The sequence below is a fragment of the Urocitellus parryii genome, chromosome 8 (assembly GCF_045843805.1).
Source record: "Urocitellus parryii isolate mUroPar1 chromosome 8, mUroPar1.hap1, whole genome shotgun sequence".
NCBI classification, from domain to species: domain Eukaryota; kingdom Metazoa; phylum Chordata; class Mammalia; order Rodentia; family Sciuridae; genus Urocitellus; species Urocitellus parryii.
This window is the reverse complement of record NC_135538.1, coordinates 51,606,299-51,627,811: the sequence shown is the minus strand read 5'-3', so window position 1 is coordinate 51,627,811 and position 21,513 is coordinate 51,606,299. Positions and strand designations below refer to the sequence as shown.

At 39.4% G+C, this 21,513-nt stretch overlaps 2 protein-coding genes and 1 non-coding gene across 7 annotated transcripts in view; all 3 read left to right on the top strand.

The window, feature by feature from the left end:
* Positions 1 to 1,268: 1,268 nt before the first annotated feature.
* Positions 1,269 to 9,102, top strand: Gtf3c6 (general transcription factor IIIC subunit 6). 2 transcript variants are annotated; one of them, XM_026389630.2, is made up of 6 exons: positions 1,269 to 1,454; positions 1,820 to 1,900; positions 2,458 to 2,521; positions 2,860 to 2,904; positions 5,721 to 5,834; positions 8,691 to 9,102. In XM_026389630.2, exons 1-6 carry the CDS (start codon positions 1,398 to 1,400, stop codon positions 8,987 to 8,989), a joined length of 660 nt encoding a protein of 219 aa, XP_026245415.1. In that variant the 5' UTR covers positions 1,269 to 1,397; the 3' UTR covers positions 8,990 to 9,102. The 2 variants fall into 2 exon arrangements, with proteins under 2 accessions (XP_026245415.1, XP_026245414.1); XM_026389629.2 differs by having other exon boundaries at positions 1,817 to 1,900.
* An 8,419-nt stretch (positions 9,103 to 17,521) lies between these two features.
* The window catches only part of Rpf2 (ribosome production factor 2 homolog), a 29,482-nt gene continuing 25,490 nt past the window's right edge, over positions 17,522 to 21,513 (top strand). For 2 of the 4 annotated variants that reach the window (XM_026389626.2, XM_026389625.2), the window contains exon 1: positions 17,522 to 17,603. In XM_026389626.2, coding sequence (XP_026245411.1) covers positions 17,581 to 17,603 — 23 coding nt within the window. In that variant the 5' untranslated portion in view covers positions 17,522 to 17,580. Of the gene's footprint in view, positions 17,604 to 17,733; positions 17,847 to 18,053; positions 18,081 to 21,513 lie in introns of all 4 variants that reach the window. The other 2 variants (XM_026389627.2, XM_026389628.2) reach the window with 2 other exon arrangements.
* Positions 21,260 to 21,337, top strand: Trnaa-ugc (transfer RNA alanine (anticodon UGC)). Its single transcript has one exon. It is a non-coding gene; the product is annotated as a tRNA-Ala (tRNA).

Here is a 21,513-nt window from a genome sequence, read left to right as displayed (position 1 = left end):
ACAAGTTCTAGGCCAGTTTCAGCAACTTAGCCAGGCCTTATCTCAAAATTGAAAAACAAAAAGCTAAAATAACCTCTTCATTCATTTAATTGGGCAATGGGTGAAAATATATTTATAAGGTTGTTTCCTAAAGTGTTCTTTACACCTACAAATTGTAAAATAGCCTAAATGTTAAAAAAAAAGGATTAAGTTATGACACAGTCACAACAAACTATCCAGTTACTAAAATTATGTAGATAAATAATAATCAGAGGAAAGAGAAAAACCACCATGATGTATAGTGACAAAAGCAAGTTAAAAAGTTGTAGGCCTGGAGATGTAGTTCAGTGGTACAGTGCTTGCCCAGCATGCTGATGGTCCTGGTTTGAAATTTGTACCATTTAGACTTGTGTATAGGAAGACATAAGTATAGGGGCTGGGATTGTGGCTCAGTGGTAGAGCGCTTGCCTAGCTTGTGTGAGGCACTGGGTATGATTCTCAGCACCACATATAAATAAATAAAAAATAAAGGTCCATCAATGATTAGGAAAAAAAAAAAAGGCTAGAAAGAAATATATTTTAACATTTTTTTTTTTAAAGCGTACTACTAAACCAAGCTTGGTGGCACATGCATGTAATCCCAACTACTCAGGAGGGAGCAGGAGGATCAGCTTGGGCCACTTAGTGGGGCCCTCTTAAATTAAGAGTTGGGGGGAGAGCCGGGACCCTGGGGATTAGTTCAGTTAATAGAGCACTTCCTGGGCATGTACCATTGTCCCGGGTTCAATGGTGGGGGGGAGGTTCTCTTTATATGCTCTTAACAATTTGATGCACTTGATGGACCCACTTATGTAACTCTTGTAGATCCTATGCTTTTGCAGGCTTGAAATCCAACTCCTATTTTTCATAGCGTCTAAGTCGGTGCTTTTCACGCAGCACGAACTTAATACCTGTTAAATTGAATGTGCCTTTAACTTGGGTCCGGGGGGACCCTGTATTAAGTATTAGCGATCACACAACATTCAGAATTTCTTTCCAAGAAACGTACAGGTGAGTGAACATGAGGCTTTGTGCACTTCCACGCACACCCTGGTTTCCTTGCTTCATCTTCTTTCTCCCCTCTGCCTCGCCAGCTGGGTCAGGAGCCCGAGGGTTCCCAGTCCCAGGGGTCCCTGCACAGCCCAGAGAGCTCCGCGGTGGACGCCAGGACCCGGTACAGCTGCTGTGAGAGACGCGGCGAGGCGGGGCCTGCGCTGTGCACGTGGGTTTGCGCGCTCTGAGCGCCGGCAGCCGGCCTTCCGGCGGAGGCCTCCATCTCGCGTTCTGGCCTGCCAGGTCCACGGGAGCTGCTGCCCGTACTCAAGATGGCGGCGTCGGGAGAGCTTGTCTTATGACCCAGGCGCGGAGGTGTAAGGCTCATGGCAGCGGCCGAGCAGCCGACCCGGGAGGACAGAGAGGAGGAAGAGGAGGAGGCAGTAAGCACTCTGTCGGAAGCCTGCACCGCAGTCGCAGTGATGGGTGTGCGGGCTGGGGGTGGGAAGGGCTCAGGGATGCCGTCGGCGGGAGGGAAGCCCCCTGGCGCCTGGGCCGCTTCCCGGTCCCGGGCGCGCAGAGCTGGGGAGCGTGTGGTCTCAGTCTTGATTGCCCCACCACAGTAAGAATGCAGAAGTGCTGGGAAGGTACCTTAGGTAACGTCGCTTGCATCCTCTCATTGGAAACCGGACCCAGTTTCCACAAAGGTGGACGGACTCATTACAATGGGAATTTTTGGCTTTTTATGTTTATTGCCTCTTCCTGCTCGCTCACATGCTAATTAGCTAACTCTTCTTTCTTCCAGCAGGAGCAGTTTGTTCTGGTTGAATTATCGGGAATCATCGATTCAGACTTTCTCTCAAAATGTGAAAATAAATGCAAGATTTTGGTGAGTCTTCTAGAATTGGGGGATTGTTACAGATTTTCTTAAAACAAAAATTACTGGTGAATGTCTGCAATCCAGCTACTCTGGAGGCTGAGGCAGGAAAATTGCAAGTTTCAGGTCAGCCTGGGTAATTTGAAACAAAGGACTTCTAAGACATCACATGTTGTAGATTTGAACTATGATATCTTAAATTATTACCTGCTTTTTTTTTTTTCCTCCATGCAGTTCTGGGGATGGAACCGAGAGCCTTGAACATGCTAAGCACACCTCTTCCACCAAGCTATATCATGCGCTCTTATCCCTTTACCTTAAAATCCCTGGAGTACTTCTCCCAAAACTTTGTGTTCTTATCGTTGATCGAAATATACCTTGCTACTTGGGTATTAATTAAGTAGTCTTCAGGTTGGAGCTCCTGGGATGAGAGCAGTGCTTATCTTGCACTTGCTAGAGCAAGTTGCTCTTTAGTTTCCCAGTTTGGAAAATCATTTTCCTTGGTAGCGAGGTCACACATTGAAGGCTTGTTCTTTCGATGAGATTTATGATCCTTTATTCTGTTGTAGGGAATTGACACTGAAAGGCCCATTATGCAATTGGATAGCTATGTCTTTGCTGGGGAATATGAAGGTAAGAAGATGTCAGATCAAATTCCTTTTTATGGGGCTGGGGTTATGGCTCTGTTAGAGGCTCCTGAGAGGAGATAGGTTGGAGTCTCAGCACCACATAAAAATGAATAAAATAAAAGTACTATGTCATGATTTTTTAAATTCCTTTTTATATATATCTTCCAGAGAAAGTAGCTTTTTTAAAAAACATTTTTATTAGTTGTTAATTTTTTTATATATATCTGGTGCTGAGAATGGAACCCAGTGCCTTACATATCCCAGGCAAGTGCTCAACCACTGAGCCAAAACCCCAGCCCTCTCTGTTATTCCTTAACAATTTGTCTTTGGTTTTTTCTGCAGATACTCTTGGAACATGTGTTATATTTGAAGAAAATCCTGAACATGGTAAGTAATTACTATGCAAGTGAAAATGATTCTTTTTTTTTTTGCCTCTGGGGATTGAAACCAGCCAGGGCATTTTTATCACTGAGCTACATCCCCAATTCTTTTTTTTATATTTATTTTTTAGTTGTAGTTAGACACAGTACCCTCATTCATTTATTTTTATGTGGTGCTGAGGATCGAACCCAGGGCCTCACATGTGCTAGGCAAGCGTTCTATACTGCTAAGCACAACCAGCCCCCCAGTCCTTTTTATTTTTTATTTTGAGACTACAGGGTCTCCCTAAGTTACTGAGACCTCTAATGTGATCCTCCTGCCTCAGCCTCCCAAGTTACTCAGTTTATAGCCCTGGTTCCTGTAATTTAACCCCTATTTAAATTGTTTGTTTGTTTCATCTACATTGTTTGTAACAAGCTTGGGTTTGGTGGTGCATTCCTGTAATCTCAGCAGCTTAGAGGCTGAGGCAGGATGATCTCAAGTTCAAAGCCAGCCTTAGCAATTTAGGGAGACCCTGAGCAACTTAGCGAGACCATGTCTCAAAATAAAAAATAAAATGAGCTGGGGATGTGGCTCAGTGGTTAAGTGCCTCTGGATTCAATCCTTGGAACCAAAATAAAATAAACAAATAATTTGTAACATACCATATATAGTAAGTTTTAAAATTAAACATCTCATATGCCTAATTTTCTAGCTACATCATATTCTACCATTTGCCAAGCTGACTCAGATTATAGTTAAAAAACATTCTTGTATACCCCTTTCCAAACTTATTCTTTTTTTCTTTTTTAAATTATTTTTTAGTTACTGATGGACCTGTATTTTATTTATTTATATGCAGTGCTGAGAATCAAACCCCGTGCCTCACACATGTTAGGCAAGCACTCTGCCACTGAGCTACAACCCCAGCCTCCCAAACTTATTCTTTTCTCTTGTCTTCAGAGGTAATGTCCTGAATTTGCTGTTTATCTTTCCTATATTTAGTTCTATGTTACATATGTATACGTCTACATACAATAAATATCACTGTTCTATATATTTTCAAACTTGACCTGGGGTATAACTCAGTGGGAAAGCATTGCCTAGCAGGTGCAAGGCCCTTAGTTTGATTTCCCTGGCACTGAAGAGCAAAAAACAAAAAATTTCTATAACATGCTAGGACCAGGTGTGGTATACACCTATAATCCCAGCAACTCTAGAGACTGAGGTAGGAGGATCCCAAGTTTGAGGCAGGCTTCAGCAACTTAGCAAGATCCTAACCTACTTAAAGATACCCTATCCCAAAAGAAAAAGGGCTGGAGATGTGACTTAGTGATTAAGCGCAGCTGGGTTCAATCTCTGGTGCCAGTTAAATAAATAAATAAACAATGACGTGCTATACAAATAATTCTGTAACTTTCTTCTCTCATTTTAGGATTGAGATATGTTTTAGGATTCTACTTGTTAATATATACATAGTGCTAATTTATCTCTTTCTTGCTGCTTAGTATTTTGTGACTGTATCACAGTTTAGTCCTTTATTTCTTTTCCATTTTACTGCCATTATAAATGGAAACTGATATTATCCTTTTTGTTGTTGTTTCTGGTATTGGGGATTGAACCCAGGGATGTTTTACCTTTGAGCTACATCCTCAGCCCTTTTGAGACAGAGTCTTGCAAAGTTGCTTAGGGCCTTGCTTAGTTGCTGAATTAGCCTCAAATTTGGAATCCTCTTGCCTCAGGTTGCTGGGATTATAGATATTTACCACCTTGCCTAGTTTGATAATACACTTTAGATAACATGGTGATGTTTTATTTTCTCACTATAAAAATGCTCCTAGCTTGGTGAGATGGCACACACCTGTAGTTCCAAATATCCCCCAGTTGCTCAGGAGGCTGAGGCAGGAGGATTGGAAGTTTGAGGCCAGCCTCAGCACCTTAGCAAGACCCTATCTCAAAACCAAAAAGGGTTGGGGATGTAGCTCAGTGGTTGAGCATGTCTGGGTTCAATCCCCAGTACCCTCTTCCCCAAAAATAAAAAAAAGAAAGGAAGAAAGAAGATTGATGAGTGTGTTGTCTTCAATTTTAGTTGAATCAAGTGTAATTACTGATTTGACCACATATCAATAATTTCATTTTCAAATTGTTAAATATCTCTAATACCAGTTTACACTCAAAGAGCAATATATAAGTTTTTCATTACTTTACATCTCTGGCTCAGAGCCTCCTCTTTCTGCCTAGATCCACATGATTCTAGCAGTGATTGTCAGCAATTTTTTTTTTTCTTTCTGAGCCTTCTTTTATAAATGGAAGTGTGTGGGGGTGTTGGGGTTGTGGCTCAGAGATAGAGCACTCGCCTCGCATGTGCAAGGCCCTGGGTTCAATCCTCAGCACCACATAAAAATAAATTTTAAAAAATGTATTAAAAAAAAAAAAGAAATGTCCTCTCTCCAACCTCTGGAATCAAGTAATAAGACTTTGGTCTAGCACTAAATATTTTAAGTGCTAGAATTATAGATCCCATTACTCTATGGCCAAATTCCTGACCTCAATTTCCCCCTTTAGGATTTGAGCCTATGAGGTCTATGACTCTAATCTCACTCATAGCTTTGCATTTCTCTCCCTTGTAGGTGTGTGTTGTTTTTGAATCTAGTCAAGTGGTAGTGTTTTACCTATCATTTCTCTGTGCTTGGAACAGGAGAGATAAATTGTACTTTGAACTTACTGTACCATGATAATAGGAAGTAGTTTAGTCAAACTCCATAAACTGGAATTACTATGGCTTAGCATCATTATTTGCTGGTATCAAGCAGTGTGATAATTGAATTCATTTTATGTTACAGTGGATGCAGAAGGCAATAATAAAACACTGCTAAAATACAAATGCCATACAATGAAGAAACTCAGCATGACAAGAACTCTTCTGACAGAGAAGAAGGAAGGAGAAGAAAACATAGGTTAGTTCACTTAATTCTCTGAACAGAGGTGCTGTAGTATTGTATCCTATAATGACACATTGCTAGCTGAATGGGATGGCAGACACCTGAATCTCTGACTTTGAAAGCTGAGGCAGGAGGATTGCAAATTGAAGCCAGTCTCAGCAAACTAGTGAGACCCTGTCTCAAAATAAAGAGGAAAGACGCTGGGAATATAACTGTGAAAAGATGGAAGCAGAGTACTTGCCTAGCGTGCATGAGACCCTGGGTTCAATTTCCAGGACTACAAAAACAAAAACAAAACATGTTGCTGCCAGGATATTCCCTGTACAATGTAGTAATAACTGTATGTATTATATTCAATTTTATCTTATTTATTTTTTAGTCCTGGGGTTTGAGCTTAGGGGCATTTTTACCACTGAGCCATATCCCCATTCCTTTTTCCTTTTTATTTTGAGACAGGGTTTTGCTAAGTTGCTGAGGCTGGCATCAAACTTGGCAATCCTCCTGCCTCAGCCTCTTAAGTCACTAAGATTTCAGCCATGTGCTTCAGAGCCCCACTGTAATGAGCCTGTTTACAAGCCAATATCAGTGAAACCTAAAAATTAATAGACTTTCATTTGGGTTAGGGGTGTATCTCAATAGTAGAATGCTTGCCTAGCATATGTATAGATAGGCCCTGCAGGCTGGGGATATAGCTCAGTTGGCAAAGTGCTTGTCTTGCAAGCACAAGGCCCTGGGTTCAATCCCCAGCACCAAAAAATAAAAATAAATAAAAATAGATTGGCCCTGCATTCAATCTCTAGCATCACAAGAAATAAGTTAATGAGTAAAATTGAGAATGCTGCATGAAAAGTACCAAACAGATTTAAAATTCAGCCGAACTTGAATATAGGTGAGGAAAGAAACTAAGAAGTTTGCCAAGAAATGTTATACGATTTCCAGGCCTTAGGGAATTCAGCAGTGTTTCTCTCTTTGTCTGTGTCTTCTTTCTGTGTCTCTGTTTCTTTCCATCTCTTCACAAAAAGTCAGCTTGAAAATGGAGTAGTTATGCTAGTGTTTGGCATTTCCAAGGTATAAATGCAGGGCATCCCCTGGGAACTTGGCAGAAGAAGCAACCTTCCCCAACAAGCTCACAGTTGGAGGAAGTTGGCTTTATATGCAAGCGAAACTGTAGGACAATAATTGTTCATCCTGAGTCTAGTTCTTAGCATCCATTTAGTCTTCTCTAGTTGTTGACATCACAGTCTAGAGACTGTAGAGCAGAGTGTCTTGCCCCACACAGGCACATGTTTGTGGAGCTTAACACATAATCACTTCATGGTTTAAAACTTCATTGTTTAACAACATATTTGATATTCTAGTCAATTAGATGCTACTCACATGGCTTATTAGATTTATTGTTTTAGGCAAGAAATAAATATTTGAAGATATATCGATCATATAGAAAGTAAGTGCACCACCCTATACACAATTACACAGAAACCTTTGTTCTTATTGTGTATGTCCCCAAACTATTCCTTTTTCATGTGTCCTGTTAAAAATAATAGGAAGAAAGTGCTAGGTTCAAGAATGAACTTGAAAGGGAAAGACATAACATAAGCTTAGCTATTATTTATATTTTCTTATTAAAGGAAATTCAGAATTTCTTCTCATGGTATTCACTATTAGATTATTAATCTAGTTCTTTGGGAAGATATGGATGTTATGTTCAGTTAAATAAATTAACAACCATCTGCAAGTCTGTACTCTCAATTGCTGCACAACAAATACTCCTAAATTTGATGGCTTAAAGCAACAAAACTAGTATCTTACATTCAGTAATCAGGAATTTAGGAAGAATAGAGGTAGGTGGTTCTGATTTAGGGACTTCCTGTGATTTTTGCAGATATCTAATGGAATTCAGTGGATTCTTAAAGGACAAGAGGGGGAAAGAAAATGACCGGCATTATTGGAACAGACTTTGATTGTGGGGGCTTAATTGAGAGGTGAGGGCTTTGCATATGAGTGTGGAAAGGAGCAAAATTGGTTTCAAGGTGATTTTTTTGTTTGAGACCTTTCTTATTTCATTCACAATTGAATGTTCCAACTCATAAAATTATGAGAATGGTGCATTCTACTGTCATGTATAACTAATTAGAACAAATTAAGAAATAAGAAATGAGAATGAGAGGGGTTGGGAGTATAGCTCACTGATAGAGCATGTGTTTATCATATGCAAGGCCATTGGTTCAATCCCTAGCACCCAACTCCACCACTACAAAGAAAGCAAGAAAGAGGGAGGGGAAAGGAAAGACAAAATTATATGAAAGTCCTGACTTGGAAGGTAATATAGTAATATCATATATTAAAATTGGAGGGAAGTAACCGTTTTCTTTAAGGCATGAGAAGCCAGTGAGAACTTAGTTTCTCAGAATGAGTCAAGAATTTAACTGGAGTGGCTGGGGTTACGGCTCAGTGGTAGTGCTCTCCTAACACATGTGAGGCACATAAAATGAAATAAAGATATTGTGTCCACAATATCTTTATATCAGCACCACATAAAAATGAAATAAAGATATTGTGTCCACCTACAACTAAAAAATAAATAAAGGAAGAAAAAAGAAACTCTTTAAAAAAAAAAGAATTTAACTGGAAAAGAGGCATGGAACAGTAATTGAAGTTAATTGCTTATAGTGATTGTGATGATACATACTCCATTCCAAGGCCTCCGTGGAAAATGAAAATTACATAATTATTTTATTGATATTTATATTTGGTTTATTTTGGGGTTTTGCTTTGACATATTCATTGGTTGAAAATTTAAAGAAAAACGGACAACTAAAATTTCTTTTTCATGTTTCTTTCTTGGCCTGTCCCCTATCCCTGCCTAATTAGGTGGAGTAGAATGGCTACAAATGAAGGATAATGATTTCTCCTACAGACCTAACATGATTTGTAGCTTCCTACATGAAAATGAAGATGAAGTTGTAGCTGCAGCCTCAGATAAACCTTTGGAATTGGAAGAGCGGGAGATTCAAATGAAAGACAGTTCAAACCTGATCTATGAACAGGAGAAATCACTGCATTTGGAAACAGAGGAGTCAAGTCCTCTTGTTGATATCCCTTCTTCTGAGATGGAAGGTTCTGTTTTTATGGAAACTCAAGGTGCTCCCTTGGAAATCACTCCTAGATGAAATGATTTTCATATTGTTTTTGTTGGCCATACATTTCCAGTTATAGCACAATTTTAATATACCATAATCATTCAGGACCAGACATAAATTAAATTTTTTAAGTATGGTTTAAATGATTGTAGGGCGTTTCTCTTTTATTTTGATGAGTACATTAACTGGGAGTTTACCAAGGTAAGAAAAAATTTTCTATAGCAGCTATCACAAATTACTATAAACTTAGTGACTTAAAACACAAATGTACTGTCTTGTAGTTTTATAATTCAGAAGTTTGACACTTGTCTCAGCCTAGCTAAAATCTAAATGTTGGCAGGTCTGTGTGTTCCTTTCTGGAGGCTGGGATGAGGATGAATCTATTCGCTCGTTCATTTGTTGGTACAATTCAGTTTTTTGTAGATAAAGTATTAAGGTCCCATTTCCTTGCTATTTGTCAGATAAAGGCCATTTCTAGAGACCACCATGTTCCTTGGCTCATGGTCCCCTTGTCTTCAGAGTTGGTGTGTGCCACCGCACCTGGCTTTTACTTCCACTTTTAAAGTACTATTTAATTACAGTGGGCCCACCTGGATAATTTCCCTCTTTAATTTGTCTGAATTACATCTACATCTGGGTGTGGTGGTTTATGTCTAATCCCAGCAAATTAGGATGCTGAGGCAGGAGGATTGTAAATTCAAGGCCAGCCTCAGTAACTTAATGAAATCCTAAGCAATTTAGCAAGCACCTATCTCAAAACATACAAGGATTGGGGATCTAGTTCAGTGGTAAAGTGCCAGGGTTCAATCCCTACTACCAAAAAAATAAATTACATTGAAGTCCCTTTTTGCCATGTAATTTAATATACATAGGAATAGAACCATTAGGATATTGTAATCTTTGGGATTCATTTTCAGTTTACTATAATATTTTATCTAAGAACTGAAAAAAAATTTTAAGTGCTTAAGGATAAGGGGATAATTCCTAATATTACAACTATAATTTCACTCCTTTTCCACTTGAGAAAGTTTTTGGAATACAACCATAATAGTCATCTTTATTATAATAGTAACCTAGATTTGTTCCGCTCTATAATTTTTTTTTTAATGTAAATATTTAGTGCGGGAAGCAAAATTAGAATCTTGGGCATACTCTACCACTGATCTATACCACCAGCCCTCCCATTTCAAGTAAATTATTCACAAACTTTGATACTTTGTTATAAATTGGCTGTATGGAATTGCCAATATTTGATTGTTTCTGACTATGAACCCAGAAATTTGATGCATGTATACTACTACTAATAAGTTAAAACATTGGGCTGGGGATGTGGCTCAAGCAGTAGCGCGCTCGTCTGGCGTGCGTGTGGCCCAGGTTCGATCCTCAGCACCACATACAAACAACGATGTTGTGTCCGCCAATAACTAAAAAATAAATATTAAAAAAATTCTCTCTCTCTCTCTTTCTCCATCACTCTCTCTCTAAAAAAAAAAAAATAAGTTAAAACACACTTCATATTAATTACGTGTTACAATTGATAGAAATATAACATGGAGACTGCTAATTGCCTGAGCCATTATCTCTCCACCCCCTTTGTGTGTGTGTTGCTGAGATTGAGCCCAGGGCTTTGTACATGCTAGGCAAGTGGACTATCACTTGCTGTATTTACCACCACTTCCTTTTTTTTAAAGTTATAGTTGGACAAAATACCTTTATTATTTTTTTATTATTGTTTTTTATGTGGTGATGAGGATTGAACCCAGCAACTTGCACGTACTAGGTGAGCGCTCTACCACTGAGCCACAACCCCAGCCCCCCCTCCCGCCTTTTTTTTAAAAAATTAGTTATACATGACAGTAGAGTGCATTTATGCACTATGGTATATCATACATAGATGGAATCTATAATTTCTCATTTTTCTGAGTGTAGATGTTGTAGAATCACATTGGTCATGCAGTCACATATATAATGTCTGTTTCATTCATAACTATCCTTTCTATACCTACATCCCCTCCCATACCCTCCCATTACTTCCCTCTACCTAATCTAAGGTAACTATTCTTCTTTAGTGCCCCCCCCCATTGTCAGTTAGCATCTGCATATTAGAGAAAACATTCTGCCTTTGGTTTATGTCCTTTGGATATAAACCGAGGAGTGGGATAGCTGGGTCAAATCATGGTTCCATTCCAAGTGACTCTTTTTTATTTTGTTTGGAAACACGGTCTTGCTAAATTACCCAGACTAGCCTCTGGAGTAACTGGGATTACAGGCTCCCTTTTTTACTTTGTAACAGAATCCCAGAATTTATTCAGGTTAACAAAGCCCTGGCTTCCTTTGCAGATACATGTAGTCATATGATTAAAGTTATGGCCACTGACTTGGACATGGAAGTGTTCAGTGATGCTACAACTGAAAGGCGTAAAGGAAAGTGTGTAGGTTTATCTTTTTCTTCTTGCTGAAATATGGGTATGGGGGCATGAGCCCCAGCAGAGTTCTTGGGTTTTAAGGTAACCTTGGAAATAGAAGCCATTATGGGCAAAGAAACAAGATAGAAACTGGGATGGGGCTTGATAGTGCACACCTATAATTTCAGGGACTTGGGAAGTTGAGGCAGAAGGATCGTTGGATTTGAGGCCAGTCTCAGCAACTTAGCATGGCCCTAAACAACTTGGACAGCCTCTGTCTCAAAAAATAAAAAAGTATTAGGGATGTAGCTCAGTGGCAAAGTGCCCCTGGGTTCAATCCCCAGTACAAAAAAAAAAAAAAATAGAAATTGTATTCTGATAACTGTGGCACTGCACTTGATGAGTTTACTTGTCAGCACTCTTTGGATACAAGGCAAAATAATAATGGAATGTCATCTGTAATACTTGGTAATATTATTTATAATTAAATATGACTCCTTGGCTAGGGATTTAACTAAGTGATAGAGTGCCAAGTGTGCAGAAGGCCCTGTATTTGACCCATAGCACTCCAAAAGAAAACAAAAAGACTGCTCATTGGTAAACTATATTGGGATAAGGAATACTGACAAGTGCTGTAAATGCCCATTGTAAAGCATGGACTTTGGGATTCCTTAATTGTGGTGTTTATATTGCAGAGATCTCAAAGCTACACTTATGGTCTGTTTCTGTTATTACTGGTGAGTGCCTCAGTCCATTTTCTGTTGCTATATGAAAATACCTGAGGTTTCAGGAGAGGCTGTCATTGCTGGCTTGGAAAAGTGTCTGCGTTTCTTTTTTTGGGTACTGGGTATTGAAACTGGGGGGCACTTTACCACTGAGCTATATCCCAGCCCTTTTTATTTTTCATTTTGAGATAGGGTCTTGTAAGTTGCTTAGGGCCTCACTAAGTTGTTGAGGTTGACCGCAAAATTGTGATCCTTCTGCCTCAGCCTCCATTTGCTGGGATTACAGACATGAACTACCACACCCAGCTCCAGCTGACTGCCTTTCTTGTTTTGTCCCTTCCTCCATATTTAAAGCTAGCAATGTATGTTCAGTCTCTCACTATGACCTCAATGACCTCAGCTTCTGTTTTCACATTTTTTCTTTTCTTTTTTTGGTGGTGGTAGGGGGATACTGGTGATTGGACCCAGGGGTACTTTACCACAGAGCTATAGCCCAGCCCTTTTAATTTTTTTATTTTGAGATCTTGCTAAGTTGATAAGGCTGGCCTGGAACTTGGAGTCCTCCTGCCTCAGTGTTCCCCAGTTACTGGGATTATAGGCATGTACCACAGTGCCCAGTTTCTTCTCTTATATAAAGTCCTTTTGTTGTTGGATTAGGGCTCTCCTAGTGTACTCTTTTTTTTTTTTTTTTTTTAAACACAATGCCTTTTATTTTTATGTGGTGCTGAGAATCCAACCCGGCATCTCAGAACACTTGAGAATGTTTTTTAACATCTCTACTACCCAATTAAATTCAAAATGTCTTAACATTCAATAAATACCAATAATAGAAAGAAATAGATAAAACCAATAATGAGAAGAAAAATCAATAATTCAAAATTGATCCAGATCTGAAAACTCAAGGTTGGGATCAATATTTGTATTTCTACAGTGCCTGGGACTTAGGAGGTAAAAAAAATATTTGTTGACTTTTTATAAGAATGTAATTCTTTCAAGTGGCTTTGTGATTAAGGAAGTAAGTTGGAAGTTGATTAGGAAGAAAAGAAGTTGAATACATATGAAAATATGTATATGGTAAGCGTGGTGGTGATGGTGGTATAATTGAGGAAAAGTACATGATTGGGCCAGTTTGACCAATGAACTAAGATCAGTAGTTTTTCAGTTTTTGTTTTTCTAGGATTCATTTCCTAGGCTGCTCTGCTGAAAACCAGGAAAATAGTTATTGCCAAAAAGATGACCTGGCTTGCTTGTTTCATTGAAGATCAGAGAAAATGACCACGGTTAAATTTTAAGATTTCAAAGGAGGGACTTAAGGAAAGGGGAGTTTATTTTTCATACTGGGGATCGAACCTTACCACTGAGCCACATCCCCAGTCATTTTCAGTTTTTATTTTGGGACAGGGTCTTGCCAAGTTGTTAGCCTCAAACTTGCTATTCTCCTGCCTCAGCCTTCCAAGTGCTGGGATTACAAATGTGAAATTTAACTCAATTTTGACACTATCAACTTGGAATTAGTGTCACATTCCATAGGTAAGAGATGAAACCTATAAGATTGCCTGCTGCCTCCTCATTTTTAGATATTAATCCAAGTGATAGACCTACAGGTTACCTACAACTTCTGACTTGGATACCAATTGAATATTCCCATAGCCCCCTCCTCAATTTCAATCTTTTGCTTAAACAGCTCACAGAACTTGGAAAAATGACTCGGAAAAGTTTATGAGGTTTATTATAGAAGGACATAACTCAAAAACATCCAGATAGAACAGCTGTATAACAAGAAGGGATGTGGAACATCATTTCCTCTCCAGACCACTCTCCCATCATTTCTTACTCACCAAACCTTGTCATTTGGGAACTTTGTGGAGGCTTCATTAGTAGGCATGACAGACTAAATTGTTGAATATTGGCAATTAAGTCAGTTTTCAGTCCCTGGAGGTCAGAGGGTGGGACTGAAAATTCCAACATTCTTGCTGTCTGTTCTTGAGGTGGGGCCTTGGGATCTTGCTATGTTGCCCAGGCTGGTCTTGAACTCATCCTACTGAGTTGCTGGGATTACAGTCATGCCATGCTCAGCTGTCTTTTTTTTTTTTTTTTTTTCTTAAAGAGAGAGTGAGAGAGGAGAGAGAGAGAGAGAGAGAGAGAATTTCTTTAATATTTATTTTTTAGTTCTTGGCAGACACAACATCTTTGTTGGTATGTGGTGCTGAGGATCGAACCCGGGCCACACGCATGCCAGGCGAGCGCGCTACCGCTGAGCCACATCTCCAGCCCCTCAGCTGTCTTTTTTTTAGTTTTTGTTTTGCTGTGGTGGGCATTGAGCCATAGGACTTACATGTGGCAAGCACTCTACAACTGAGCTACATTCTCAGTCCTGAAAGTTCCAAAAATTTTTTTAATATATATTTTTATATAGTTTTATTTTATTTACTTATTTTTATATGGTGCTGAGGATCGAACCCAGTGCCTTGCATGTGTGAGGCAAGCGCTACTGCTGAGTGACAACCCCAGCCCCAAAGTTTCAAACTTTTAATCATGTGATTATTCCCTTGGAAACCATTTCCTATCTTGAGGCTATCCAGGATTCCCCCAACCATCACAGTATCTCAGCATACCAAAAGAAAAATTACTTCAGAGATTACAAGAATTTGGGGGGCTGAGTGCCAAGAAATGACTGAAACCAAATACATTATACCCATCTAAGTTCTTCTCACCTTATGACATCCAAACTCAAGTAAAGTCCTACTTTTAACTATGTCAGAAATAGTCACCAATCCAGAACTATCCCAGATTCCTTAGGCTCTCCACTGAATTCTGTCATATTTTGTTTGAATATCTTGTAGCAGACTTATTGTTTCTGGTGACTGCCGTAGAGAATGACTCAACAAAAGAGATGCAAAACGGAACCAGACACCAAGATTTTATCCTGCTTTTATGTTTGGTTTGATACTGAGGATTGGTGCGCTTTGCAATTGAGCTACATCCCAGTTGTTGAGTGTACTACATCGTTAACATAGATCAACACTTTGTATCTTTCCATGATCTCAGAATTGTAAAACAAATCCACAGGCTACCTCACTTTCCTCAGTGGCACTTCACTGAATACTTGTGGGTCACCTGGTAGTTATAAGCCAGGCAATCACAAATTTTTTTTATTCCAATCTTAATTTCTAATATCTATCCCACCTAGTGGGATGCTTGGCCTAAGTGTTATAGATATAAGAAATTAAGAATTAAGGGTTAAGGCAACCACAGGAGTTCAGGAGTCTGAACTTCATGAGAGCAATGGCAGAGAGCAGATATGAATGTAAATGATCTATGTAGATGGTCAGATAAGATTATGAACCAGCCAAAGACCTTGCTCAGGGTGCAGAGCTGTCAAAGCACAAGAAGTTATTCTAGGCCTAGGACAGTTTCACAGTATTATGTAGAGTGGAACTTGCATGCTTGTCATGGGAGGAGAAACCACTCTGCTAAAACCCAAGGAGAGATTCAGAGGTTTAGTCATGGGTGATTTTCCTGGGCAAGACTCATGAATAACCAGGTGATGGGGTCAGGGTGCCACTATCACTGTGTCCAATCTGGGGGTGCTTCTTCTATGGTCCTCAAGTTAAGGGGGTTGCATTATTTGGTGGTCTGGTGTGTTCAATAAGCTCATAGGCCTCCTTTTTCCAATATGAGTTTTATATCCCATGCATCCATGTATTTCTGATTAATTCATTAAGCTCACAGATGATCATTCTTTTTATTTTTTTAAAAATTTTTTTATTGCTCAAAACATTACAATGATCTTGACATATCATACATTTGATTCAAATGCCATACGTAATCTTAATCTTAAATCTTTTGTTTATTTTTATGTGGTGCTGAGGATTGAATTCAATGCCTCACACAAGCTTGGTGCATGCTCTGGTGCTCTGCTATTGAGCCACAACCCCAGCTCCAGGTGATCATTCTTATTAGCACAATTAACTTAGCAGACTGTGCCAAGCAGATAGTATGTTTACTTGTGTAGACAAACTATAGTCATTCCACCTCAATGGCAAACTACTACTTTACAAAATGGTCTAACAGGTTTAGGTACAACCTGAAAACTGCTGTTCCATAGGTCATGTAGGAACTCAGAGCAAAGCACAGGCTGCTGCTATCCACACAAGTCTTTTTTATTTTGAGACTGTCTGATGCTGGCCTCAAATTTGGAGTCCTCCTGCCTCATCCTCCCAAGTCCCTGAGATTGCAGGCTCACAAAGGCACATCATATGAGTACTTATGCGCATGCACATATTTATATTCAGAACAGGCTAATCCATGGAACATAAAGTGGATTCAGTGGTTCTCAGGGATTGGTTGAAGGGGAAAATGAGTTGTAATACTACTGGGTGGGGTGAGTTTTTTTTTTTTTTTCTTTTTTTTGGTACTGGGGATTGAACTCAATGGCACTGGATCACTGAGCCACATCCCCAGCCCTTTTTTTTTTTTTTTTTTTTTAATTTAGAGACAGGGTCTCACTGAGTTGCTTAGTACCTCACCTTTTGCTGAGGTTGTCTTTGAACCTGCGATGCTCCTCCCTCAGCTTCCGGAGCCGCTGGGATTACAAGCGTGTGTTTCCGTGCCCAGCCGAGGTGGGGTTCTTTTTGAGGCGATAACATATTCTGAAATTACTGTTGATGGTTGCATCTCTTTGTGAATGTAACAAAACCCATTGAATAGTACACATAAAGGCGAGAATTTTATGGTAATTTGGGGGCTAGGGTTGTGGCTCAGTAGTAAAGAGCTCTTGCCTAGCACATGTGAGGCATTGGGTTCAATCCTCAGCACCACATATAAGTAAACAAATAAAATAATGGCATAGTGTTCATCTACAACCACAAAAATTTAAAATATTTAGGAAAAATTCACGATCAGCGGTCTTTTGGCATGCCTTTTATATACTAAGCAACTACGGTTGTCATAAACTGTCTTGGAGAGCAAGTGTCACATGCCAGTAATATAATTGACAAGGGAGGCTGAGGCAGGAGGACGGAAAGTTCCATGCCAGGCTCCCTAAGTTAGTGAGACGATGCCCGGCCCGACCCCCGACCCCCCCCCCCCCCCACATACACACAAAAAACAGAAAACTGCCTTATCGGAGCTTAAAGTTCTATCAATGGTGTTTCACATTTTGTTTTTTAGTTACTACATGAGTACCCATCATGCTTTCAACCTTTTTGATATCCAGTGTTCCCTAAATACCTGACTCCAGGTACACACGAGCGTGTACATCAAGCTGAGGGGCTAAGTCATTTTAAGTATTATTTCAATTTCTGGGAAAGAACCAAAGCATGGTAACCAAGGCAACAAAAAGCGATCTGACTCAAGATGGCGGCCAGGGGCGGGGCAGTCTCCGGAAGTATCGTCACTACGGTTTCCGGTTCCGCTTGCTAGGTTGCACGAGCCCGCTTGGTGTAACCGTGCGACTTCTCCCTTTCTCGAGTCTGGGGCTGTGGTAGTCATGGACGCCTTGGATCGAGTTATGTAAGTGCATGGGATCCTGCCTGGGGAATGTTGGGAAGAGGGTGCCCTGGGAGGAGAGCGATATTGCCTGTGCTGCCATCTCTCTTTTGGTGACCGCTCCGGTTAACGCTGGTCTTCTCCGCTGGTACAGCCTGCCGGGAGACTGAGAGCGGGAAGCCTCCAACTGGGAGCGGCAGCGTGAGAGGAGGGACGGAGACGTTGCCGCTTTTATTCCAGTCTCAAAAATGTCTTGACTTCTGGAGTGTGAGTGAGATGGTAGAGGAAGGGGTTAAGAGCCCAGGCCTGGGCTGGAGATACGGCTCTAGCGGTAGTGCGCTCGCCTGGCATGCGTGCGGCCCGGGTTCGATCCTCAGCACCACATACAAAGATGTTGTGTCCGCCGAAAAAACTAAAAAATAAATAAAATTCTCTCTCTCTCTCTCTCTCTTCTCAAAAAAAAAAAAAAAAAAGTCCAGGCCTCGGAACCTGACAGTCTAGGTGACTACCCGGGCGCGTGCACAAGGCTTTGAAACTTGCCATTAAACCTTGTAGATCTCAGTTCACTCTAAAATAGTGATCATAATTCGTGCTTCATAGCGCTGTGAGTTTGGCGAATGTACCTAACAGCTTTTTCTACAGCATTTGGAAAATGTTCATTGGCGTTTTCTTTTCTTCCAGCTTTGCACGCTTGTTATCTTGGAGTTATCCTGGAGTGATGTTTATTTTAAATTCGTACAAAAAATATGTATTGAGCTCCTAAATATTTCTGCTCTGATTGGCAATGGTTTTCTTGGGCCTTCCCGAGGTTAATGTGTAATCTAAGTGATTGTTTCTTTTTAGTCATTAATTCAGAGATTTTGCAACCTACTATATCGTTAGGTGTTGGGACTACAAAGATGAGTATGACTAATTTTCAGTGTAATAGAGGGACAAACAGTTAATAAAACATGTAAAAGTGTTTTTTGGTGTTCGTTGCTGATTCGTGAGAAGTAATAAACCACATAGACTATAGAGCGCATACCATTTGTTGCCATAAAGTCATTGCATATTTTTTCTCTTTGGTTTTTGTACTGAGGGTTGAACCCAAGGAAGCTTAAACAGTGAGCCACATCCCCAGCCTTTTTTGTTTTGAGACAGGGACTTGCTAAGTTGCTCAGGGTCTTGCTAATTGCTTGAGGCTAGCCTTGAACTAGCAAGCCTCCTTAATCACTGGGATTAAAGGCATATGTCACCGTGCCTGGCTCACACTACATATTTCTTGATTTGATTTAGTAAATAATTTGTATCTTTATTAACCAGTAAATGATTAAAAACTTTATATGTGACATTTATCTGGAGAGGAAATTCTAAACTTTTTTTTTAAATCCAGGGGTGGGGAGGGACTAAACCCAGGACCAGTGTATGGTAGACTAGATAAGCTACTCTCCACTGAGCTGCATCCCCAGCCCCTCCAATGCAACTTTGTAAGAGTTCAAGGACTGTGATCCAGCAATTCTGGAGATTGAGAGAGAAGGATTATAAATTTGAGGTCCAGCCACAGCTATTTAGCAAGAACCTCAGCAGCTTTTTTTTTTTTTTTTTTTTTCCAAAACAAAAAGGACTGTGGCTCAGTAGTAAACTGCTTCTGGGTTCAGTTCTCATTACCAAATATAAAAAAGGATTCATTCATCATACAGCTCCTGGAAATTTTATTCTCTTAGTCTCCTGAGAATTGTTTAGAGATGAAGAGTAATATATGAAGGAATAAGCCTTCACATAGCTTTAAACAACAACAACAAAAAGCAAACCTTTTCTAATCTTGTATTGAACTTTTTGTTTGTAAGCCTGGTCTCACTATGTTGCCCAGGTTGGTCTCTAATTCCTGGGCTTTAGCGATCCTCCTGATTTAGCCTTTTTAGTTCTACATGGGAATTTAAAGTTGTGTATATTCTGTGTTTCTTTTCCTTCCTGAAGTATTCATAGGACCAGAAGAAGAAGGGTCATGGTTATTTAAGAGAGGATGAATTCTTTCAATAGATGGCTTAGAACTGTTTGAAAAGCAAGATGCTTGCCTATAATGTTCACCATTAGAGGAGGTAAAGGTGACACGCTTTTTTGAAAAGAAATGTATAAAAACATGGTACTCCTAGGCTGGGATTATAGTTTAGTTGTAAAGTACCTGGCATGAACTAGGCTCTAGGTTTAGTCCTTCATACCACAAAAAACAAACAAACAAAAAAAACTACAAAACAAAACATGTAGTTCTATTTTCACACCATAAAGTCAGAATAATAATTTATTTTCCCTTCTTTGTTTCTTAGGTAATTGTCTTAGATGAGTTTTTAAATCTAGCCCATTGTGAAGTTGAGCCTTATTACTAGCTGCATGACCTTAGGAAGATTACTTATCAAGTCTTTGCTTTATCTATAAAGTGAAGATCATAAGTGTACTGTCTCTTAGGGTTGTGGTGAAAATTAAGTCTTTTTTTTTTTTTTTGAGAGAGAGAGAGAGAGAGAATTTTAATATTTATTTTTTTTAGCTTTTGGCGGACACAACATTTTTGTTTGTATGTGGTGCTGAGGATCGAACCTGGGCTGCACGCATGCCAGGCGAGCGCGCTACCGCTTGAGCCACATCCCCAGCCCAAAATTAATTCTTAATATCCAAGATTACTCTTTGGTAGTTATTAGACTTTCTCAGCAGTGATGTTGGAGTGAGATAATATATACTTCCTGGTAGGTACTTGGTCTTAAATCTGGAAGAAAAGATAAGCAATACCTATATTAGTAAATAATATCTATATTTAGTAAATATCCTATATTTAATAAATATCCACAGGTTGATCAGCAGTTGATATACAATTCTTTGTGTTAGTGTGCAGGGTACAGTTTGTCTACTTTAAATTTGGGGGGGGAATAAAAATAATGTCCACTTGAGCCCTTTATTTGCTTATTTATTTATTTAAGATTCAATTAATTTTAATTTTTATTTTTATTTATTTTTTATTGGTTGTTCAAAACATTACACAGCTCTTTACATATCATATTTCATACATTAGATTCAAGTGGGTATGAACTCCCATTTTTACCCCAAATACAGATTGCAGAATCACATCGGTTACACATCCACATTTTTACATAATGCCATATTAGTAACTGTTGTATTCTGCTATGCTTATTTATTTTTAATTGAGTTGGGATATTTCTGTGTTGTCCAGGCTGGCCTCAAATAGCAATCCTCCTGCCTATGATTATAGGTGTACACCATCACACCTGTCTGGTTCTTTATTTTTTTTAATTAAAAAGAAAAAAGGAAGCTGGGCCTAGTGGCACACACCTGTAATCCCAGCAGCTCAGGAAGCTGAGGCAGGAGGATCGTAAATTCAAAGGTAGCTTTAGCAACTTAGGCCCTAAGCAACTTAGCAAGACCCTACTCAAAATAAAAAGGGCTGGGGATATTACTCAGTGGTTAAGTGCCCCTGGGTTCAATTCCCAGTGCCAAAAATAATAAAATAAAAATAAAAAGACTGGGCTGAGGCTGTAGCTCAGTGGCAGAGCGCTTGCCTAGCAATGTGTGAGGCACCGATTGAATCCTCAGCACCAATAAAAAATAAATTAATAAACAAAGATATTGTGTGTCCTTCTACAATTAAAAAAAATAAAGATTTAGAAAACAACAATAATAAAGGAATGCTGCAATTTGGGGATATAGCTCAGTTGGTAGAGTGCTTGCTTTGCATGCACAAGGCCCTGGGTTCAATCCCCAGCACCTCAAAAAAAAAAAAAAAAAAAGAAGAAGAAGAAGAATATTAGGAATATTAAAATGAAAGTTTTTTTAAGAAAACCAAAAGCTAACAAAATGCTTGTTTAATAGTGATAGAGTGTCTTTTTCTAATAAAATGTGAGATATTAATGTTGGAATCCTAACTGATAAATATGTGAATGTAATGTCT

What these genes read in the sequence shown, in the direction of transcription:
- Gtf3c6 (XM_026389629.2), top strand. Translation starts at nt 1,398, where the DNA reads ATGGCAGCGGCCGAGCAGCCGACCCGGGAGGACAGAGAGGAGGAAGAG. An exon ending in AAAATAAATGCAAGATTTTG is followed by an intron (nt 1,901 to 2,457) that starts GTGAGTCTTCTA and finishes ATTCTGTTGTAG; the next exon opens with GGAATTGACACTGAAAGGCC. An exon ending in CTTTGCTGGGGAATATGAAG is followed by an intron (nt 2,522 to 2,859) that starts GTAAGAAGATGT and finishes TTTTTTCTGCAG; the next exon opens with ATACTCTTGGAACATGTGTT.